This window comes from Dreissena polymorpha, chromosome 5, assembly GCF_020536995.1.
Source record: "Dreissena polymorpha isolate Duluth1 chromosome 5, UMN_Dpol_1.0, whole genome shotgun sequence".
Classification (NCBI taxonomy): Eukaryota; Metazoa; Mollusca; class Bivalvia; order Myida; family Dreissenidae; genus Dreissena; species Dreissena polymorpha.
In genome coordinates, this window is record NC_068359.1 from 61,741,245 (window position 1) to 61,762,708 (window position 21,464).

General features: G+C 33.7%; 1 protein-coding gene and 1 long non-coding RNA gene across 2 annotated transcripts in view; one reads left to right on the forward strand and one right to left on the reverse strand.

Annotated features, from left to right (window-relative positions):
• The first annotated feature begins 6,150 nt into the window (after positions 1-6,150).
• The window catches only part of LOC127831640 (uncharacterized), a 228,176-nt gene continuing 212,862 nt past the window's right edge, over positions 6,151-21,464 (forward strand). Inside the window, exon 1 of the long non-coding RNA XR_008026423.1 lies at positions 6,151-6,413. This is a non-coding gene — a long non-coding RNA (uncharacterized LOC127831640). The remainder of the gene's footprint in view (positions 6,414-21,464) is intronic.
• Positions 6,979-13,792, reverse strand: LOC127831637 (uncharacterized). The gene is made up of 5 exons (XM_052356633.1): positions 13,443-13,792; positions 9,432-9,545; positions 8,855-9,051; positions 8,178-8,282; positions 6,979-7,987 (listed from the first exon to the last, which is right to left on the reverse strand). The coding sequence occupies exons 1-5, from the start codon at positions 13,531-13,533 to the stop codon at positions 7,616-7,618; spliced, it is 879 nt and encodes a 292-aa protein (XP_052212593.1). The 5' UTR covers positions 13,534-13,792; the 3' UTR covers positions 6,979-7,615.

The window sequence follows — 21,464 nt, forward strand, 5'->3', positions numbered from 1 at the left end:
ACATACAGGCAATATAAGACATACAGGCAATATAAGACATACAGGCAATATAAGACATACAGGCAATATAAGACATACAGGCAATATAAGACATACAGGCAATATAAGACATACAGGCAATATAAGACATACAGGCAATATAAGACATACAGGCAATATAAGACATACAGGCAATATAAGACATACAGGCAATATAAGACATACAGGCAATATAAGACATACAGGCAATATAAGACATACAGGCAATATAAGACATACAGGCAATATAAGACATACAGGCAATATAAGACATACAGGCAATATAAGCATACAGGCAATATAAGACATACAGGCAATATAAGACATACAGGCAATATAAGACATACAGGCAATATAAGACATACAGGCAATATAAGACATACAGGCAATATAAGACATACAGGCAATATAAGACATACAGGCAATATAAGACATACAGGCAATATAAGACATACAGGCAATATAAGACATACAGGCAATATAAGACATACAGGCAATATAAGACATACAGGCAATATAAGACATACAGGCAATATAAGACATACAGGCAATATAAGACATACAGGCAATATAAGACATACAGGCAATATAAGACATACAGGCAATATAAGACATACAGGCAATATAAGACATACAGGCAATATAAGACATACAGGCAATATAAGACATACAGGCAATATCAGACATACAGGCAATATAAGACATACAGGCAATATCCATTTAAAAGACCCGTGCACAATTTGGCAAACTAAAAAATGCGAAAGATTAAAAAAATGTATGCATTATTTTCAAACCTACAAAAAACTACTCCTGATGAAAAAAAATGTAAATGATCTATTTGTTAAATGATCATTATCAAACTTTTCGCAAAAATAATAAAGCGTTTGTCATACTTTTCCTCAATTATTTAGCAAATACCTGCATTAGCTTCGTATCATTTGAATTGCAATATATTGCGTAAATTTTGCTTTTAGCTGTCACGGGTTCGAAACCCATGGCAGGCGCAGTTTCTTCTTTGTTATTTTTTTTAAAACTTTTTGATATACCGGTACTACATTTTGGTCAGTTAAATCACCTGATATTATTTTTTTCGAAAATTTACAAATCATTTAGCAAGTCCCTTTTATACATGTACATGTATATCTAAACTGAACGCTTTTGTATTTAGATATGAATGATACTACGTCTGATCATACTATGTAAACTGACAAAAAATTGTATGAATACACATATTTTTTATTCACGATAAAAATATATGGTATTTAAATATTTTATTAAGATGTTGTTTTCTTAACGAACATTTAAATCTCACATTTATATCTGACATAATTGCGATAGTTTTTGATAGAACAAAGTCAGACTATATCTCTCTCTAGTTTTACTTTTCTTAAATACAGACATAAAATACATTTATTCGGGGCTAGTGGCGGGAAAAAATCAAAACTTTGATTGGCTGCATGTGTAGGCCAATACAGGTCAAAACCTGAGTAAAACAGCTACTCCGATAAATAAGGTTGGTTTGTCGGTCAAACTTGCCTTTTTCTTTAAAATTTTCGGCGTCGCTGTTAAAGATTAAGTTTTGCCTAGATATGTTTCGACTTTTTTTTTAAATAGAATTGCACAATTTTTCAAACTTGAGGCCATGCAAACTTTTAATAACTGTTGGAAATGAAATTTCCGATTGAAATAAAGTTAAAGACATTCTATCTTCATGTTTTATAGCACGGATCGTATTTATGAACAATTTTACAGGTGCCTGATGTAAAATATTTATTATATAACGAGTTTTGTTAATCTTTAATTAACCCAGTTATGCCTAGCGCCTAGAAAAAAGGCCTTGGCAAACAGCGTAGACCCAGATGAGACGCCACATGATGCGGCGTCTCATCAGGGCCTGCGCTGATTGCTTTAAGAAATTTCTGTAAGAAATATTCTAAATACAGAAATAAATATAATAGACACCCCTAATTTTGGAAATAAAATGATCCACTTTAGAAGGATGGGAGATTTCACTAGGCATAAATGGGTTAATTATAGGTCGCGGTGTCCGAAAAATCCAATAAGACACGTTCTTAGTAGTAGGTAGTAGGACGGCATACCCTGTGAATGCTAGCTTATACATGGCATTTTGTTAACTTATACATGGCAGTAAAGCCTTTGCAAATTATACTAATTTTATATCGTAATTGGTTTTACAAATTAAGCGATGAGAGCGAAGAAGAAAAGGTTCCATTTGAATCCAGTTTTAACCGCTTGATATAAATGTATTCTAAAATAAATACGGACGGGTCGCGCTGGGTGCATATTATACGCTTGGACCAGTTGACACACATAGTATAAATATATCATGAACTGTATGCTATTTTATAACATTTATTTAAACTTGGTTCGATACGCCTTTTCAATACAGTAAACAAACAGTTTGAGGTCAACTTTTTTAAATTCACATGACTGTATGTTTTGTCACGACACACACGCACGATTGAACATGAATTTCGGAACAGCATGATCTTTCATTGAAACTTGTCAAAATATTAAAAGACATGAAATTCAAGGTGGCATTTTATTGTTATAGTACGAAAAAAAGGATATAATGTTTTACATCAATATAGCATGTAATGAACCGTTCAAAACTCTCAATCGACCCTCAAGAGGAAGACAACAGGAAGACAACTCGGTATTGGTGAATTCGTCTGTTATCCTAGTTGAGTTATCTTTCCTGCTTGGTCTTTACTATCACCGCTTTGCTCAATTATTGGCAGCGCCGTAGCCACGCTGAGGCACACCGATGCAGTTGCCTCGGCTAATATTTGCAGAGCAATGTTGAGATTACAAGGTAAAAAAGGAAAATGTATGTCAAAGAATAAAATCTATAGATCTATAAGAAATTGAGGCAATATAATGAATTTAAGGCACTTTGATAATTACAAACAAATATTATCATTGAGTACAATTGGTTCATGTTTAGGCAGATAATTATTTCATTTTAATAACTTCAATTGATGCCAAATAGGAAAATCCTTATATAAAACAAAGCGTCGCACTGTACACTTCGATGTAACAATCATTGTGGACATCGGAACGTACCGAGCGAGGATCGGGTGTTTTACGGCCAGGTCTGGGTCTATTTTGGACCTAGACACACTTCGGGTGGTTGGTGTTTTCGCCTTTATTGGAATTCTCCTCTTTATGGCCGGCGTCGAGTTTAATCCGAGGCCGTTTCAGGTGGTAAGAATCTTTGTTTACATCATAATTTTAAATTATGATATCCCGCTTAGATCTATTAAACTGTTTGATATAAAGAAGTTCAAGTCTTTTCTTTTTAATAGTCAATGCAATTGATAAAAGAACGTTGATGATAGAACTGGCAACTGACAGAAAATGACGCAGTGCTAAAACAAAATGTTACACAAGAAAATTGAAAAAAAATGGCCAAAAACTTGACTGATTTAAGTTAAATATGTGTATTCTTCATGATAAGCAATATGCCCCTGTGACGCAATCGGTAAGGCGTTAGACTCTGGATCCATTGCTCACTATTATATTGTCACTGCGTTGGTTCGAATCCCAGTTGGTCCGTGTTTACGTAAATTCCACCTTTGATTCTTTTTATAGTGTTTATGATTGAAAACGCTTCTGATGTAATGCATTTAAATATTCCTTTAAAGTGCCATATTGTGCTTTCAAGCTCTAAATGGAAAAACTTATCGTCCACGAATTTTTTCACGGTGAACTTGTCTGAATTACAACAGCAAGTTTGCGGAAGCTGATTTGATGTTAACTTAAGAAATACTATTTTTTTTATTGGTTATTGTACATGTGAGTTTTAGTGCATTGCGAAGGGAGGCGGAAAACTACAACGGGCGAGGCATGGTATGTATTGCGCAAGGGGGGTTAGAGGGTTAAGGTTAGGGTTAGGGTTAGTGTTAGGTCATCGGTAGGAATTTAAACAGTTGTGTTTCATAGTCAAGCATCAGGAGTACTAAGATTTGTTTATTTGCGTATAAAGATCGATCATGCGAACAAAATTAACAGTATATAACATGACCTAACTAGTATGTTCTTGTAACCACAACTATATTTAAATATGTTCATCTCAACATGTTACTTATGATCGCATAGTTTAAAATCTTTATTACCGGTAATATGTCTTTGTAGCTGAATTAATATTGAAACGAATACCATGCTATACTATATGGAGGATAATTGTTTGATTTAGTCGAATATCGATTTTAATTCACGAAAGATAATATAAAATAATATTTTATCGAGTGACGCAGCCATTTTTATAGTCTGTCAATAGACTGATACTAGTAATATTTTTTTTCTTTTCTAATTTCACAATTACTTCTTGAGATTTATTGCAATACAATATCAAAGCTCCTTTTCTCTTCTGGCTGAATTATCATATAAGAAAACGTAACTCTGTATAGTGTAAGTACAGTACAAGATGTAGGAAAAAGTTATCTCTATAAAAATTATAAAGCCGGGCCGTAAAAAGTCTACCATATTTAGTTGTTCGCTTGCGAAAAAATAAGGTTAATATCACTCGTTTCAAGCCAGTTTTCGTAACTACGATAAACCTGATAAATGCCGCATCTGCCGCATCCGCGCCGAGAAAGAGTTGTATAATTTATGCCAGAGGTTTGAGTTCTTCAACAATATTCAGTCACACATGGACATATCATGTGAATATCGTGTTAAATGGAATATTTTAGAACGGAGCGTATATAGAAAAGAATCAGTACACAGTGTTAGAAATATACGTGTCGCGGAAGAGAATGTGTATGAATGATTAAAAAAGTCTACTATCTGCTGCGTCTTAATCACGTGGTAATTTTGCTCAGCACAGGTCATTCATAATATGAGGCTATTAATAGATGCGGTAAAATGCTTGTGAGAAAGCGAGTCCGAGTAAGCGTAAACAGTGTTAACCCTTTGCATGCTGGGAAATTTGTCGTCTGCTAAAATGTCGTCTGCTGAATTTGTAAAATAAGCATTTTCTTCATTTTTTTTTCAAAGAATACTATCAGAATAGCAAACAGTTTGGATCCAGATGAGACGCCACGTTCTGTGGCGTCTCATCTGGATCCAAACTGTTTGCAAAGGCCTTTAAAATTCGGTTCCCGCACTGAAAGGGTTAAAACGCCTTAGCTCTGAAAATCAAGTCTAATCGATAGCGGGTTCGCTCTGTTTTCCAACTGCAGTACTGTTTGCCAAAGGCAGAAAGTAAGGTCCTGCATCATCTTATCTCTGTTTTCAATGTTGCAGTATAGCGTAAACTCTAACCTTTTGTTGCAAATGGACGTATTCTAATTTACCTATATATGCTAATACGTGTTAACGTTCTTTATCTGCAACTAAGATGGAACAAAATATAGCACATGGTCACTTGGAACACTTTACACTTAATCAATATATTTGGGCAAAAAATATTGGCGACGTGAATTGTTTTATCGCACCTAAATATAAAAATAAATATAGACGAATATACGACACGCAATAGAGATAGGCACTGCGATAGTCTGAAGAGGTCATTCAACAGAATGATATACAATCCTAAATAAAGACTATAAACGAAGATCATATATATATTTTAAAGTTAAAGCGAGTGCATACATATGTATGTCGTTTACCGTGACATAGATGTTATTATGTTTTATCACACCAGCTGTATAACCCAATGCAACTTGACATTTAAAATATTTTAGCGACACAGTATCATATCGCACAATTTATTGATAACGGGCTGCCCGATTAACACAACGCTTTGTGGTTATTGCGCTTATCACTTGGGCGTCCCAGGCTAAATCACAGGTGGGTAGCGTGTGGCTATGATATTAATTAGTGAAAACATCATTTTGAATGATAAATAATCATATTATAACGAAAAATAAACTTTTCTGAAAAAAAAAAAAATCACTATCAAATATATATATAACAAGGTATGCAACTCAAAATCACCCGAAAACGGGGTGCATCGCTTTGAACAACCATATCTTCATCAATTGTGCAGCGATTTTCACGATCTCGGTCTTATTCAACGCAGAAATGAATTTCCTTTCTGGAAATGTATATGTCTTGCAATATTTTTACAAATGCTGGGTCAACTTTTAAGAAATAACACGATACACAACACGCATGACCCAGTTGACAGTGATCATGCTGTCTTTATGAATGAAATCTTCACGGAGTAAAGGGCAACTTCCCTACAAAGTTCATGTAGTTCGATACCATAATTCAATAAAACGTATGAAAAAAACATTATTACCGTTCTTGTCGATACATTCTGCATCAAGACTAACTGTCCAGCGCCGTTTGAAACCTTTGTTTACATACATTTCAACTAACTGACATTTTAAACATACGAGTGATTTCATTGGTCCAATGCGGAGGTGTGTCTTTACAACTGAAGATTTCATTCATAAAGACAGCATGATCACTGTCAACTGGGTCATGCGTGTTGTGTATCGTGTTATTTCTTAAAAGTTGACCCAGCATTTGTAAAAATATTGCAAGACATATACATTTCCAGAAGGGAAATCATTTCTGCGTTAAATAAGACCGAGATCGTGAAAATCGCTGCACAATTGATGAAGATATGACTGTTCAAAGCGATGCACCCCGTTTTCGGGTGATTTTGAGTTGCATACCTTGTTATATATATATATTTGATAGTGAAATATTTTTTTTCAGAAAAGGTAATTTTTCGTTATAATATGATTATTTATCATTCAAAATGATGTTTTCACTAATTAATATCATAGCCACACGCTACCCACCTGTGGGCTAAATTACGGATAACGACACTAGTCGGTGGTCACAGTTTTGACTGTCATGTAAAAGTAAATGAATAAAGGCAAACGGAATAACAAAGATGGTATAAAATGAAAACAGCATTTTAAGCTCAATATAATGCAAACATTTATTCATGTTAATATGCTGAAAACAAATGGATGAGTCAATTACACTATATATTATAGCGCTTAACCCATTTACGCATAGAGGACTCTCCCATCCTTCTAAATTGGATCAATTTATTTCCAAAATTAGGGATGTGTAGTATATTTATTTCTATATTTAGAATAATTCTTACAGTAATTCCTTTAAGCAAACAGCGCAGACCCTGATTAGACGCCGCAACATGCGGAGTCTCATCTGGGTCTACGCTATTTACCAAGGCCTTTTTTTCTAGGCGCTAGGCATAAATGGGTTAATTACACATTTAAGTGTTTAATTTTTATTGCTAACTTTTTTAATTCCTCGGAGGTTTATAATCCAGATCCACTTTCAAATACAGCCTAAGCAGTTAGAGTTAAGGCGCAAGATTACACAAGGCAATAACATCCTCATGTTTCACAACACAAGATGGCGGAGAAAGCTGCATTTATCCTTGTTAATTATGTTTCATTTATAAAATATTGTGTAAACATCCTTATTCTTAACTATTCTTAAACCATTATACTAGTAAGAATAATTCTCCGGTTCTTCTGATCCAGTAAGATAGATGTATCGGCCCCCATACGTTATCGTGCGTTCCGATATATCGTCGCCATACGCGCGGTGCAAAACAATCCCCAAAACGGACTGATCGAATCTATGACATTCGCCATACACATCGCGCTGTTTTTTTACAGAACAAATAGGGGAGATACCCATCCCTCGGAACCATACAGTCTAGCAGAAGAGCGCACGCGACCCATGGCTTTAGTATATTTTTTACCACAAACGGTGTTGCCCGAGCTATTAAAAAGCCAGACTGAATGTCGGTTAAGTTTATAAATTTACACGGCTGTTTATCAAAGTGGGAAAATGTTCCCGGCAGAGTTATTCGAGCGATGGCGATTTCTCCTTCCACGCCGATGATATTCATTTGTCGAGCATCTTCAAAAAGTTGCGATATGTTAACTTGTTTGAATCGTATGGACGTGTCCATCCAAATAGCAAATGGGTACTCGTTTAACACCATCTACATGTAGAAAAAACACGACTAAGTTGAGTATAACTCATTTAGCATATGTTTAAATTTGTATAGAATAACAAGCAACAACTCGTGCAGATTATGTATATCGGTCATAAATGGAAAAAAAAATCACAGGAACTAAGATCGCACGACATTAAATAGACAATAAAGAATAATTTTAATTATTTACACTAACCATAATTGCTAACGGCTTGAAGGCATAGCCATTCAATATTTTCACGTGCTCTGGAAACTTGTTGAATGGAAATTGTCGATATTCGCAGTTACAAAAGGCCTTCATCTGAAATAGAAGAAATGGATTAGTTAACGTTGCCTATTTGATCACTGAGGAACACGTTTGACTTTAGATCCTTAATGAACATCATAGAGACATTTCAATTTCAGTTAAAGTCTTTTAAACAAAATAACAACACTAATGCTTATAAAAAATATCCAGAGTTTCGTTTAGGGTGGATGTAATTAAGATAACTGTTTATTGATTAGGTTTGGCCTTAATAATTTAAGAATAGACAGAGTTATTGTGATGAAAATGAAAGCATGGCTATATTGAATCACAGTTTCATTTGTATTTCATATTTAGATGGATTTGGTTAAGGTGAACAATCAAGGTCATATATAAAATGGTTGCCTTGAATAATCAAGGTTTTTGTGTCGTATGTTATCATTTTCCCAATTGGAGTGTAAAAAACTTTACAGCAACAATAACCGTCTTTATTTGGCTGTATACCGCTGGTTCCGATCGGTAAAATAATCACAATGTTTCACCCTATTTAATTAATTGTGATGATGCTTTAGATACGTAACGTATCTCAAAGAAAGAAAAAGAAATCGCAGCGCCAATTAAAGCCTTACCCATTTTCGGTTTTTACTCTCAAGACCCAAGTCATAAAAGATCACTTTCACATTTGATTTCATTTTCCTCAAAACAAGGTTCAAATTTGCAAACAACCCGATTGTCTCAGGAAAATGGTTATTCGATGCAGCGGTTACGATAACTGGTTCTGCATCATTTGCAAGTCTGTAAACGTCGGATTTATCGTCCCACAAACCTATATGAACAACCAAACGATGCGATAATATGATCATTTTTTAAATTAACCCCAGTGCATAAAGGTTGTTTTACATGTTTTGTTCAATATAAATCCACCCCCGCCATTCTCTCTCAAAGATTTGCATAATCTTGTTACGCGTGAACTATTTATTTGAGAGCAAGAGGTACCAGATGTATTGTGTACATGTTCTTCTTCGATGAAATAATTTAAGTACACAAACGGTTTCATATGTGATTTATAATCGTTTTAACTTAATATTTTAACTCATTACGAATTGATAAGGGCACATTCTCATTAACTTAACATTATAAAAACTCGTTCATAATAAAATGCACATAAATAAGCCTCGTGTAAAGAGACCGAAGTATCAAAAGTACCTTGCATGTATTGCGAAACGTTGTCAAACGCCTTGAACAATGTGGTCCGACGGGAATCGTGGATTGTTCCGTTGCACGGGTCAGTATACACTATGGGTGAAAATCGTCGTATTTCTGAAAGTACAAGATAAGTATTGATGCAAAGCATCAAAGGGCGTCGGGGATGTCAGTGTAAAAGGCACTCAGTGAAGTTACATGGAACGATTTATTTTCTACTGTAAATATTAATATATTAGCCGTTTATTTCAAACAAAATAGAAAAAGATACTGGTATAACCATTATCTATAATTTTGTGTTATAACCCCCAAATAACCATTATTTATGATATTGTGTTACCGGTATAACCCCAAATAACCATTGACTATGATTTTGTGTTGTAACCCCCAAATATGTCATAGTTCATTTTATTTACATTGGTTTCCTTTTTTTACTGGCATCCGTGTGCAGTTTTCATTAATGGAACAGAACTGTGTGGGTTTAAAAAAAATCTGCTTCATCTTGTAAGCGTAATTTCATATTTTTCTCAACTTCAAGGGGAGATGATTTTGAACTTATCCTTACGTTGCTCATTTACGATAGGGGTTGAGTACTCATTGATATGAAAACACTGTAAAAGTTTGAAAAAAAAATGAATAAAAACTGTACATGGCATAAAGAAGCTGCATTTCACAATACTTTGAAATTCAGTAAAAGATCATAATAGATTTATTGCTCCGATATTCATCATTTTCAATAGGGTTCGAGTAATACTGATATAAAAACACTTAATAAGTTTGGAAATATTCAGACGAAAGTTGTGAAATCTTTTGAGCAAGTGGAAATTGTTTATTTTGTCAAATTTAATAGGAAAAAATTCTGGACTTATTGTGCCGATGTTTCTCATTTTTTATAAGGTAAAAATGCTCATTGATATGAAGACACTGTAGGTTTGGGAAGAATCTGATGGGAAATGTTGACATAATCACCTGACCAAGCAGTTTTTCACTTTTATTTTTAAATTCAAAGAGACATAATTCTGGACTTATGGTCCGATATTGCTCATATAGAGTGTTTGGGTTGGGTCCTCATTGATAAAAAAACCTGTGCAAGTTTGGGAACAATCGGATGAAAATTTTGGACTTCGAACAACGATTTCAAAATTTCTCAAATTATAAGGAAGATATCTATGGACGTAATGGTCGGATAATGCTTAAGGGCCCATACCACCTGGATAGTAATACGTGTTGCGCTTCGCGCTCTATATGTGGTTCTTAAAAAAAAACTCTGAGAAGTGCTTGACATTAGGGAAACGGGTTGCTGGGGCACAGCTCCTCCTTGATAAGCGGCTGCTTCCTTTATCGCAACTCATTGCTACAATCAATAATACGTGTCGCGCTTTGCGCTCTATGTGGTAGGGATAGTATTTAGGGCCATGATAGACAACCATAAAAACATGGATAATAGATGTGTTGTTTGCATTTATTGGTTAATATAAAAACACGTGTATTTTTTTATAAGATATTTAAGTGATGTAAGAAATTTTAATTAACGTTGTAACCACGCGGCATCCATTAATTTTAATAAAAATGTCCAATTGTAGTAAAATGGATTTTAAAATGTCTACATAAAATAAATCTTTATTATATTTATTAACCTGACTGAAGAAACAATTTTAAACCGCCGAACTGTTCCGTTTGTGCCGGAACCCGGGATTGAACCGGCAGCCTTTAGATGATTGTTGCGTAAACAACTTCAGTCTAACGCTCTCCCAACTGAGCTATTCCGGCTGACATCATTTATGTACTGCTATGTACTGTGAAGTTGTGTATAGCGATCGTTATTTTATGTCTATTAATAGACTAATACATTGTACGTTTTCGTACCACTACGCCTTCCAATAAACTTGCTTGCTCGATAGGTCGTCAAATATCGTTCTATATTGATTCTCCACTAAATAAGCAAATTAGAAAAACCACAAAATAAATATATTTTGATTATGTTTTGTTTTTATACAAAACCAGAAAGTTTCGCGTATTTGCCCAGTCCCTGTGATCTTTCCCCTGTGATCAGTTATGGGTCAGTTATTAATTAAAACAATTAGCTTTGCATTATTGGCAATAGATGTTGAAATAAATGTAATAGTCACAAATGTAGTACTTATTTACACTAATTTACACAAAAAATCACCACTATGCAAGATATTCTTAAAACAAAAATATATACATTTATCCGTAAAATAACTTCTCCTCCCATAAGCGCAAAAATGCATTACATACTAGTCGCCGCTCTCCAGAGCGACGCCAATAAAATGGAAAGAATATCATTTAATAATGTCTGACCAATAACTGATGTATAAGAAGACAAAGCATCATGAGAACATATATTGGTCTTTGTATTAATCACAGAGTATATGCGGTGAATATAAGACTCTAAACTACTAGGTGTAATATAATATTGTCAACAGTCAAAGTCCATAAATGGTTGCGTTTCTTATTCCGTTTTGTTTCAGACTGTTGGTGTATGTAAAACAGATTAATTAGATCTACATAAATATTCAGCTATCGATTCGTAGAAACTACGTATTTGGCGTTGCTCCTACGTGTCAGTTCGCTAAAGGCTGCGTCCTGTTAGCAATGTTACTGTTTAACCATTTGCATGCTGGGAAATTTGTCGTCTGCTAAATATAGTCTGCTGAATTTCTAAAAATTACCATTTTCTTCGTTTTTTTTTCAGAATATCAAACAGTTTGGATCCTAATGAGACGACACGTTCTGTGGTATCTCAATTGGATCCAAACTGTTTGCAAAGGCCTTCAAAATTCGGTTCCAGCACTGAAAGGGTTAAATATGACAAATACAATCGGTAAAAACAAAAACCAAACGTCTCTTAACGTATGCCATGTATTACATGTATTCGTCGATTCTTGTTCTGTATGATTACATAATTATAATGGCGTCCTTTATTGTGATGAAAATGTGTTGCGATGTATTATTCAAATTTAATAATGTAAATAAATGACTATGTTGACCTTAAAAAAAAAATAGCAATCGTTAACTCTTGATTGATGTATTTTAAGATTTTAATACGGCATCGTTTTCTTATATATTGACTTGTTGGCATACACTGATATTCACTTCTAGCAAAATGGGTTTTAAAAATGTTATAGCATAGTTTGAGATAAACACATGTTATACAAAGGCTTATTTTAAAATGTACTGCAATAAATATGTATAATTAAAGTAACAATATTGTTTTGTAAAACTCATAGTTAATGCAGGCTACTCAATTGAAAGAAAGGTTACAATGCCAATATTCTGAAAATGCCATGTAAGGACAAGACCGTAATGGTATCCTTGGCCATAAAGTTTCCTATTTAATTAACCCATTTATGCATAGCGTCTAGAAAAAATGCCTTGGCAAACAGCGTAGACCCAGATGAGACGCCGCATAAAGGAATTTTTTAAGAAAAATTATAAATATCGAAATAAATATACTAGACATCCCTAATTTCGGAAATAAATTGATCCAATTTAGAAGGATGGAAGAGTCCACTAGGCATCAATGGGATAATTCGGGCAGATGTGTGAGGTTCGCCGCGCTTTTGACCCGATTTGAGCCACATATATTTTGTATTGATTGTTCCAAAGTGGTTTCGGCAATTTTAATAAGTTGATAGATAAGATTTACTTATAAATTGTATCATGCATATATAATATAGGCTGTGAGCTTGTATAGCATTACTGCTGAATAAATGTTGCTGTTGTTGTTGTTGTTGTTAGTATTTGCGTTGTGTATGTGTACTGTATTGTACTTGTAAAAAAAATCGTTTTAACAAAAGACCAGCGGATTATTTAAGTTCAAAACTTTATGCTTCCGAAGTCTCTTTAAATCATATAAACATGTCACCATAGTTGAACTATATAGGAACTAAACACAAAATATGAAATAATATCGTAAACACAATATGGGAATTATTTCAAGAACGTTTTGTCTGTTCTTCGATTTCAGATCCAATAACAGTTTTGCTGTACCTGTTATTTTGAAGTTGTTCATAGTAGCTGACGACTTGTAGGCATGTTTGAATACGGGATTTGCCACAGAGTTAATCTTCAAAATGTACATAACAGCTATAGTTTAAAAGAAACAAATACATTCAATTACACATTAAATAAGTTCAATGTAAGCATTCTACGTTAAACAGCAAAAAATAAATCCAAAGTTTGTTTAAATCGATGTGCAAAAAAATATGTCAAAATAATAATGATATAGTTACCGATTGGAAAAGTTTTGACCACAGCAATACAAACAGACGCGGTAAAAGTAGTTAAACTAGCATAAGTATAAGAGGCAGTAGTAGTAGTAGTATTAGTAGTAGTAGGAGTAGTAGTAAAAGTGGAAGTAGTAGTAGTAGTAATAGTAGTAGTAGTAGTAATAGTAGTAGTAGTAGTAGTAGTAGTAGTAGTTGTTGTAGTAGTAGTAGTAGTAGTAGTAGTAGTAGTAGTAGTAGTAGTAGTAGTAGTAGTAGCAGCAGTAGTAGTAGTAGTAGTAGTAGTAGTAGTAGTAGTAGTTGTAGTAGCAGTAGTAGTAGTAGTAGTAGTAGTAGTAGTAGTAGTAGAAGTAGTAGTAGTAGTAGTAGTAGTAGTAGTAGTAGTAGTAGTAGTAGTAGTAGTAGTAGTAGTAGTAGTAGTAGTAGTAGTAGTAGTAGTAGTAGTAGTAGTTGTTGTTGTTGTTGTGAGTAGTAATAGTGATGATGAACATGTTGTTGTTGTAGCAACATACGCAGTCATAAGAAAGTTATTAGAAACAAAAACAGTTACACACTAGCAAGTAGGCCCAACACGGTCTTCACGGTACAGATATTTCTTCTTGTAAATGACATTGCAGGCATAATTGTCAAATTCTGTATAAAAACAACAACATAAATATAATATGTAAAAAGTAAAAGAAACAACAACAGTGTCCATAGAATTATTCAATACATTTATGAAGCATCCTATTAAATGTGATAATTTGCTCCCTTGAATAAATGATGCTTTATACATTTTTTTTCGCTAAGTATCTACTGTTAGAAGTAAACACATCATAAACATTATTAATTTACTCCAGAGGCACCACAAACTAACTCTTGATGAGAGAAATCACGATTAAAATATACCGCAGAGTTCATTTTGTCAAATGAATAACGACGTTGCATTTGTAACGTGTTTCAAGTTCATCAATTGTATTATAATTTACAGGGACGTTTTAACAGTATGATAAAACAATTTTAAAAATCATGTCATAGATTCGAAAACAAATGTTTAATTTCTATGTATACTCTTACAAATATTATTTTAAAAACAAACCCATTTAATATAAGGATTTTTGAAGTGTACTAACAACACATTTGTTTAAATTTAAGATAGTATTTTACACTTTTGAAATGAGCTAATGTGTTTTAGTCGTGCTCTGGGAAAACCGGGCTTAATGCGTGTGCTGAAAGTGTCGTCACAGATTAGCCTCTGCAGTCCGCACATGCTTATCTGGAACATAATTCTGCGCTTAAACTAAGAAACGAAACATCCAAAAAAGCACCGTTTTACCAGAGCCAAACTTTTTTTAACTTCACATTTTCGTTAAAGAAATAAATTCCCCTGTCACCTACATTGAAGGACAAATGAGTAAAATCCGACTGTATTACTTCTTGAATATAAACGAAAAAAAGAAATTAAAATAATTAAACACAATAACTGTTATAAAATTGTAATTGTGACTTTTGACGTTCATCAAAGCAGTGGTGTACATTTGGCTTGTTCCGTGTATATATTGCTGTCCAGCAAACCTGAAGCATTTTATAGGCTAACGGTTAAGATGTAAAAATTGATGGTCTAACCTTTGTACATATATATAGATACAAATTGACGTTTATTTCCTTATTTTAATATGAAATAAGGCAAAGCCCCAAAGCGAGCTCGATTAATGTTTATTAATTTATGTAGCAAATATGAATTTCATGTACAATTTGAATGATGATGATGATGATGATGATGATGATGATGATGATGATAATGATGATGATGATGATGATGATGATGATGATGATGATGATGATAATGATGATGATGATGATGATGATGATGATGATGATGATGATGATGATGATACAATAAATCGTCTGCTGATACATAGTGAGGAATCATATTATACTGTAATGTAACCGGTAAAGAGATTTCACCGTACCATATTAAAGGAAAAGACGTAATTTGGCGTCCATTGTTACGAGACAAGTTATTCGTCAATTTCCATCAAATATGATTATTTACGTCGAAAGAAAGGCTTTCCCGGTAAAGTTTTTTTTGAAGCTGCCATTATCCATTACTTTTGAGCAAGGCGACACGAATGTATTGTAGTGATGTTATTTAACTTTTGGCAAATTGCCTAATTCCCAAAGTTTTTCATGGGTATTTAATATTATCGTCCCGTATGTTGATTTCGACGTAGGGGTATTTTCGACGATGACACATTTTTTCGTTGTAAATACGCGTGTTGCGCATGCTGGGCATAAGTCACATGTTACTTTATTTGCATGCACTCAGTTCATTCAACTGATGACATAATTTAGGTGATATCGGCAATAAAAACAATGAAGACAATCCCAGAATTGCTAAAGGACCTGAATGTAACAAAGCTGGTGGTCCTCATGAAGTCCCTGATAGAGTTCTCCAAAACTAGCCCCAGCTTTCACCGCTATCTTCCAGCAATCCATCAACTCCGGAGAACTGCCAAAAGATTGGATGTATGTAAACATAGCACCAGTCTACAATCAAAGCACTGAAAGTACTGGTTTGACGATGCTTTTGAAGAGGATGGATATATAGAGGATATTTGTTGGATTCGGCGGAATATCGATTTTCCCAGAAAAAACAGCGAAAAATATCGATATTTTCACTGTTATTTTCACTGTTTAAAACAGTGAAATACCAGTTTGTTTCACTGATATTTCTGAATAAATCACCGGAAAGCATAAAATAAATAAGCATCCATTTAAGTTTATCTACATCACCGCAATTGCGTAATTTTTATTGCTTGTCATTTATCCGCAGGTCAATAGTTAATGGTTGTGGTGCAATCGTTTCCGTTCTTGGACACTGCACTCCCTTCAATGAAATTTATTTACCTAAATATCTCATATTTGAACTTACAATTCTTTTGGGAGTAATGGTACAGACAACTGGATAAAACAGCAACAATATGCTAACCCATTATTTTTTTTTGAGGAACATAATTGAGAATTCCTCTGCTAGCCCCCAATCACAGTATGTTGGGGTATAATAATAGTCAAATTTTGTTTTTCTTCTCAAAAGATTTTCGTAGATTATAAGTTGAGGAATATATCATCCAAGACTACAACTTTTAGAAAGCCATTTTTTTCATTTATTTTTATTGATAAACAATGTTTTGTAACACTCTATACTATACATAGATAGCTATAACAGCACAATGTGGCTCACCTGAAACTGATTGTTTCCTAGTGGTGTTAACTAATTTTTTATGAAGATCTAGAAAAAAGGCATTGTGAGTATGAACAAACTATTTGCGTCTATCCGGTCTAGTTGAGCCTTGGTACCAAGTTCCTACTTTTATTTATTTGAACATTCTGATCAACTGTCATGAAGATCAGGTAAGAAATGTAAGTGTTAACATAGATTTTAATGATTTTAGTTATTGTTCAAATGCTTGGAAGAACATGACCCACTTTGGAACGTGACCTGTTAATCACTGAGATAGACCTTGTGACCTAAATATTGAATATGCTACTTTCAAGCTTGACATTGAAATCATTTAAAATAATGTTCTAACCAATTTACAAGTGGATCAGAGACAGAATGTGACCACTAAAGTATTAACAGACCTTTTCTTATATTTGACCTAGTGCCCTAATTGTTGATAGAAACCCAAATGACATAGCAGTGACTAGTTTAATAAGAATCTGGCAAAGAGGTGACACTCAATTTAAACATTGTAAAATGATATCTTATGTGTTCACAATAAACTTTGGATAAAATACAACAGACAAAGAGTGATAACAAAAGCTTACCTTGTCACAAAATAACCAAAACTATGACATCATATAATTGCTCAGTTACTTCCAATAACAATAAAATGTTACTTTTGAAACAAATACAATACCTTCCCTTTCTTACTACTGGCTGTTCTAAAACAAGAAAGCCCATGTATCGCTCACCCAAAACTCCTTCTATAGTGTCAAAAACTTGTGTATGATTTGACTTAGTTGTAACCTAGCTTTAGCCTGCACATGACCAACTTGCAAATTCAGCTTTTGATTTGATTAAGATGGACATTGTAAGCAATTTTCATTCCTCTGGAGTGTTCACTAACCTTTTCTGTGATTTGGTTTGTTGACCTAGTTTGAACCACATATGACCTACTTTCAAACTTAACCTAGAATTGACCGAGATGAATATTAACCAACATAAGACAAACAAGGGCTATTTGTAAAACAAGCACGCCTCCCATATGGGCTGTCAGTTGTAGTGGTTGCAATTGTGTGAATATATTTTTTGTCACTGTGACCTTGACCTTTCACCTAGTGACCTGAAAATCAATAGGGATCATCTGCCAGTCATGATCAATTTACCTATGAAGTTTCATGATCCTAGGCCTTACTATTTTTGAGTTATCATCAGGAAACCTTTATACTGTTATGAATCACTGTGACCTTGACCTTTGACCAAGTGACCTGGAAATCAATAAGGGTTATATTCCAGTCATGATTAATGTACCTATGAAGTTTAATGGTCCTAGGCGTAAGCATTTTTGAGTTATCATCCGAATACTATTTTACTGCTTTGAGTGACTTTGACCTTGACCTTTGACCTAGTGACCTAAACATCAATAGGGATAATCTGCAAGTCATGATCAATGTACCTTTGAAGTTTCATGATCCTAGACGTAAGCATTCGTGAGTTATCATCCGGAAATCATTAAACTGTTTTGACTCACTGTGACCTTGACCTTTGACCTAATGACCTGAACATCAATAGGGGTCATATGCCAGTCATGATCAATGTACCTATGTAGTTTCATGATCCTAGGCCTAAGCATTCTAGTCACTGTGACCTTACCCTTTTATCTAATGACCTGAAAATCAATAGGGTTCATCTGCCAGTCATGATCAATGTACCTATTAAGTTTCATGATCCTAGACGTAAGCATTCTTGAGTTATCATCCGGAAATCATTAAACTGTTTTGACTCACTGTGACCTTGACCTTTGACCTAGTGACCTGAACATCAATAGGGGTCATATGCCAGTCATGATCAATGTACCTATGTAGTTTCATGATCCTAGGCCTAAGCATTATAGTCACTGTGACCTTACCCTTTTATCTTGTGACCTGAAAATCAATATGGTTCATCTGCCAGTCATGTTCAATGTACCTATGAAGTTTCATGATCCTAGGCCTAAGCGTTCTTGAGTTATCATCCGGAAATCATCTGGTGGACGGACCAACTGACGGACTGAGCGACATGTGCTAAACAATATACCACGAACAAGCCACACAAGAAATGCAGCATAACACATTCTAAAAGTAAAGGACATTTGTGCAATGATATCTTTTCTTCAAATGATAAGATGAACAAACAAGAGGGCCTGAAAGGCCCAAAGTCGCTCACCTGAGATAACAAGATATTATTGGGACAAATATTGTGACCAAAATTCTTGAAGATCGGAAAATAAATGTGACCTCTTGGGTGTTAACAATGTTTTACTATAGCAATATAAGGAAAAATGCCCCACCCCCTGGCAGCCATGTTTTCAACCAATTGTAACATTTTTCGAACTGATCCAAGATATCATTGAGACTTATATTCTGGCCAAATTTTATGAAGATTGGAATATAAACGTGGCATCCAGCATTCTTGAGTTATCATCCGAAAACCATCTGGTGGACGGACATACAGACCGACATGTGCAAAGCAATATACCCTCTCTTCTTCGAAGGGGGGCATAATAATACAGTAGAATGAACCAACAAGGGAGGCAACTTGTTATGTCATAATTTGGCAGTGTATAAAAAGTGGTACTTAATTATCTCGCTAAACATGGGTCTAAATTACGTTTAAAAGCTATTTTCTGATTGGATGAAACAGTCCGAAATCATCCAATAAATAAAGTCGAGATATTTATCTTGCGGAACATGCAATGCCATGCCGCATGCAAGCTATTTATAAAGTAAATATCGTAAATCAAAAAGTTTATGTTTTTTATCGCGGTCATAGACAGTGTTCCTGGCTGAAAACGATGCAATATTACTTTTTAATCATTCATGCATTAGTTTTTAGCAAGAAAGAGGTAGAATATTAGTGTAAAACATATTTTTTTTCATTTAAAATTGTGTCTGCTACAATGTAACGAATGGTTACGGAAATTACCGATTGTACAGATGTATCGACAGACATATGCAAAACGAAAGAATAGCTTGCATATTTCAAGTTTATCAGCCTTGAAATTACCTATTAATCAAATGAGAATCGAAATTATTAAAGTATAAACCAGTAATGTTCATTAACACCAAAATCTTTGGGCACAACCATCATATTTTTGGAAACCGTGACGTATTGTTTTTCAGAAACCGACGATCGGTAATTGCCATAACCATATGGAAAATTTCATCACTGACAAGTTTCGTTTCTAATGTTTTTCTCAAATATTCTACCACAAAATTATTGTATACCATTACACAAATGAATGACAAGTAATAATTCCTTGATTTTGGGGAGGGACACTGTCTATAAATGCTAAAAAAAGCATAAAGGCTAAACTTAAGTGCATACGTATTGAAAAATAAATCATAATTCAAGTGTAGACAAGTGTTCGTTTTATCCGATATATTCATTCATCCACATTGCTCAGACACTCAATTATAATGGAAATTATTACGAATATCTGACAAAAACTTGCATTATTTATTTTTATCTTTTAACTTCCATTTCATAAATGTTTTTTTTTTATAAACGGCCTCAATGATTAATTGTATATAGATTTCTCTATAGTTTGAAAAACATTTAGACAAATATTTCTCATGTAAGATAAAATGCAAATAATTAATAAAATATTCCCTTTTAATCAGTATGTTGGTTTATCGGTCAATTACAATATCACTTTGAACATTGAATTAGTTAAAAGTTATAACAAACATTAAATGTTCTCCGAACAAATGATTCATAACACATATAACAGATTGATAAGAAGATATGAACAAATCAAGGTTGCTAGGTTGCCCGCCTAGAATGGTCCTGTTAATATGGAAGTACTTGATATAATAATTTATTAGCCTGTCGGTGTTGTAAAGACATAAAATATTTTATGAATGTCTCAAAGCGTAGAATTATTTTGCATTTAGTAAAAGAAAGGCAACATATAACCCTTAAGTGGCTGACAAGAACTTGTGGCTGAATACAACTAAAAAGAGGCATTATGCTTCTTGAAAATAAAAGTAAACATCATTATATATGAATTTTCTGATCAAAAGTGTTATTTTTAGTGAATAGGGGAAATACATTTTCAAGAATAAACAATATAATTATAAATGTTTTGTCGAAGTGCATTATAGTATTATCATAGTACCAGTTTTGGTCTAAAAATCCAGTTACATTTATTAAATTTCATAACCCCTTGTTGCAAAAAAAAATCATGAAAAATAGAATTTTCAGAGTTACCTATTAAAATAAAACAAAAAATGCTTTATTAGACCCTAGATATTTTTGCAATCATTTTTCATCAATTACAATTGTTTAAAAAAAATTGTTTCATGCTACTCATGGTACTTTTTGTCGAAAAATTAATTACTTTTTTAAAAAATGCGTTACCCCTTGTTGCCAAAATTTCATAAAAAATATGATTTTCAAAGAAATTCTTTAAAACAAAAAGAAAATGCCTTCTTAAACCTTAAATATTATTCCTTCAAGCATTTTACATCAATAATTATTTATGTTTGCAAAAATCATTGGTTCATGCTAAATACTGTTTGATATACTGTAAATAATAAA

Coding starts and splice junctions, on each gene's coding strand:
- LOC127831637 (XM_052356633.1), bottom strand. CDS start 13,533: ATGTACATTTTGAAGATTAACTCTGTGGCAAATCCCGTATTCAAACAT. Junction 9,052..9,431: donor CGTTTCGCAATACATGCAAG/GTACTTTTGATA, acceptor TTGTTCATATAG/GTTTGTGGGACGATAAATCC. Junction 7,988..8,177: donor TCAAGCCGTTAGCAATTATG/GTTAGTGTAAAT, acceptor TTCTACATGTAG/ATGGTGTTAAACGAGTACCC.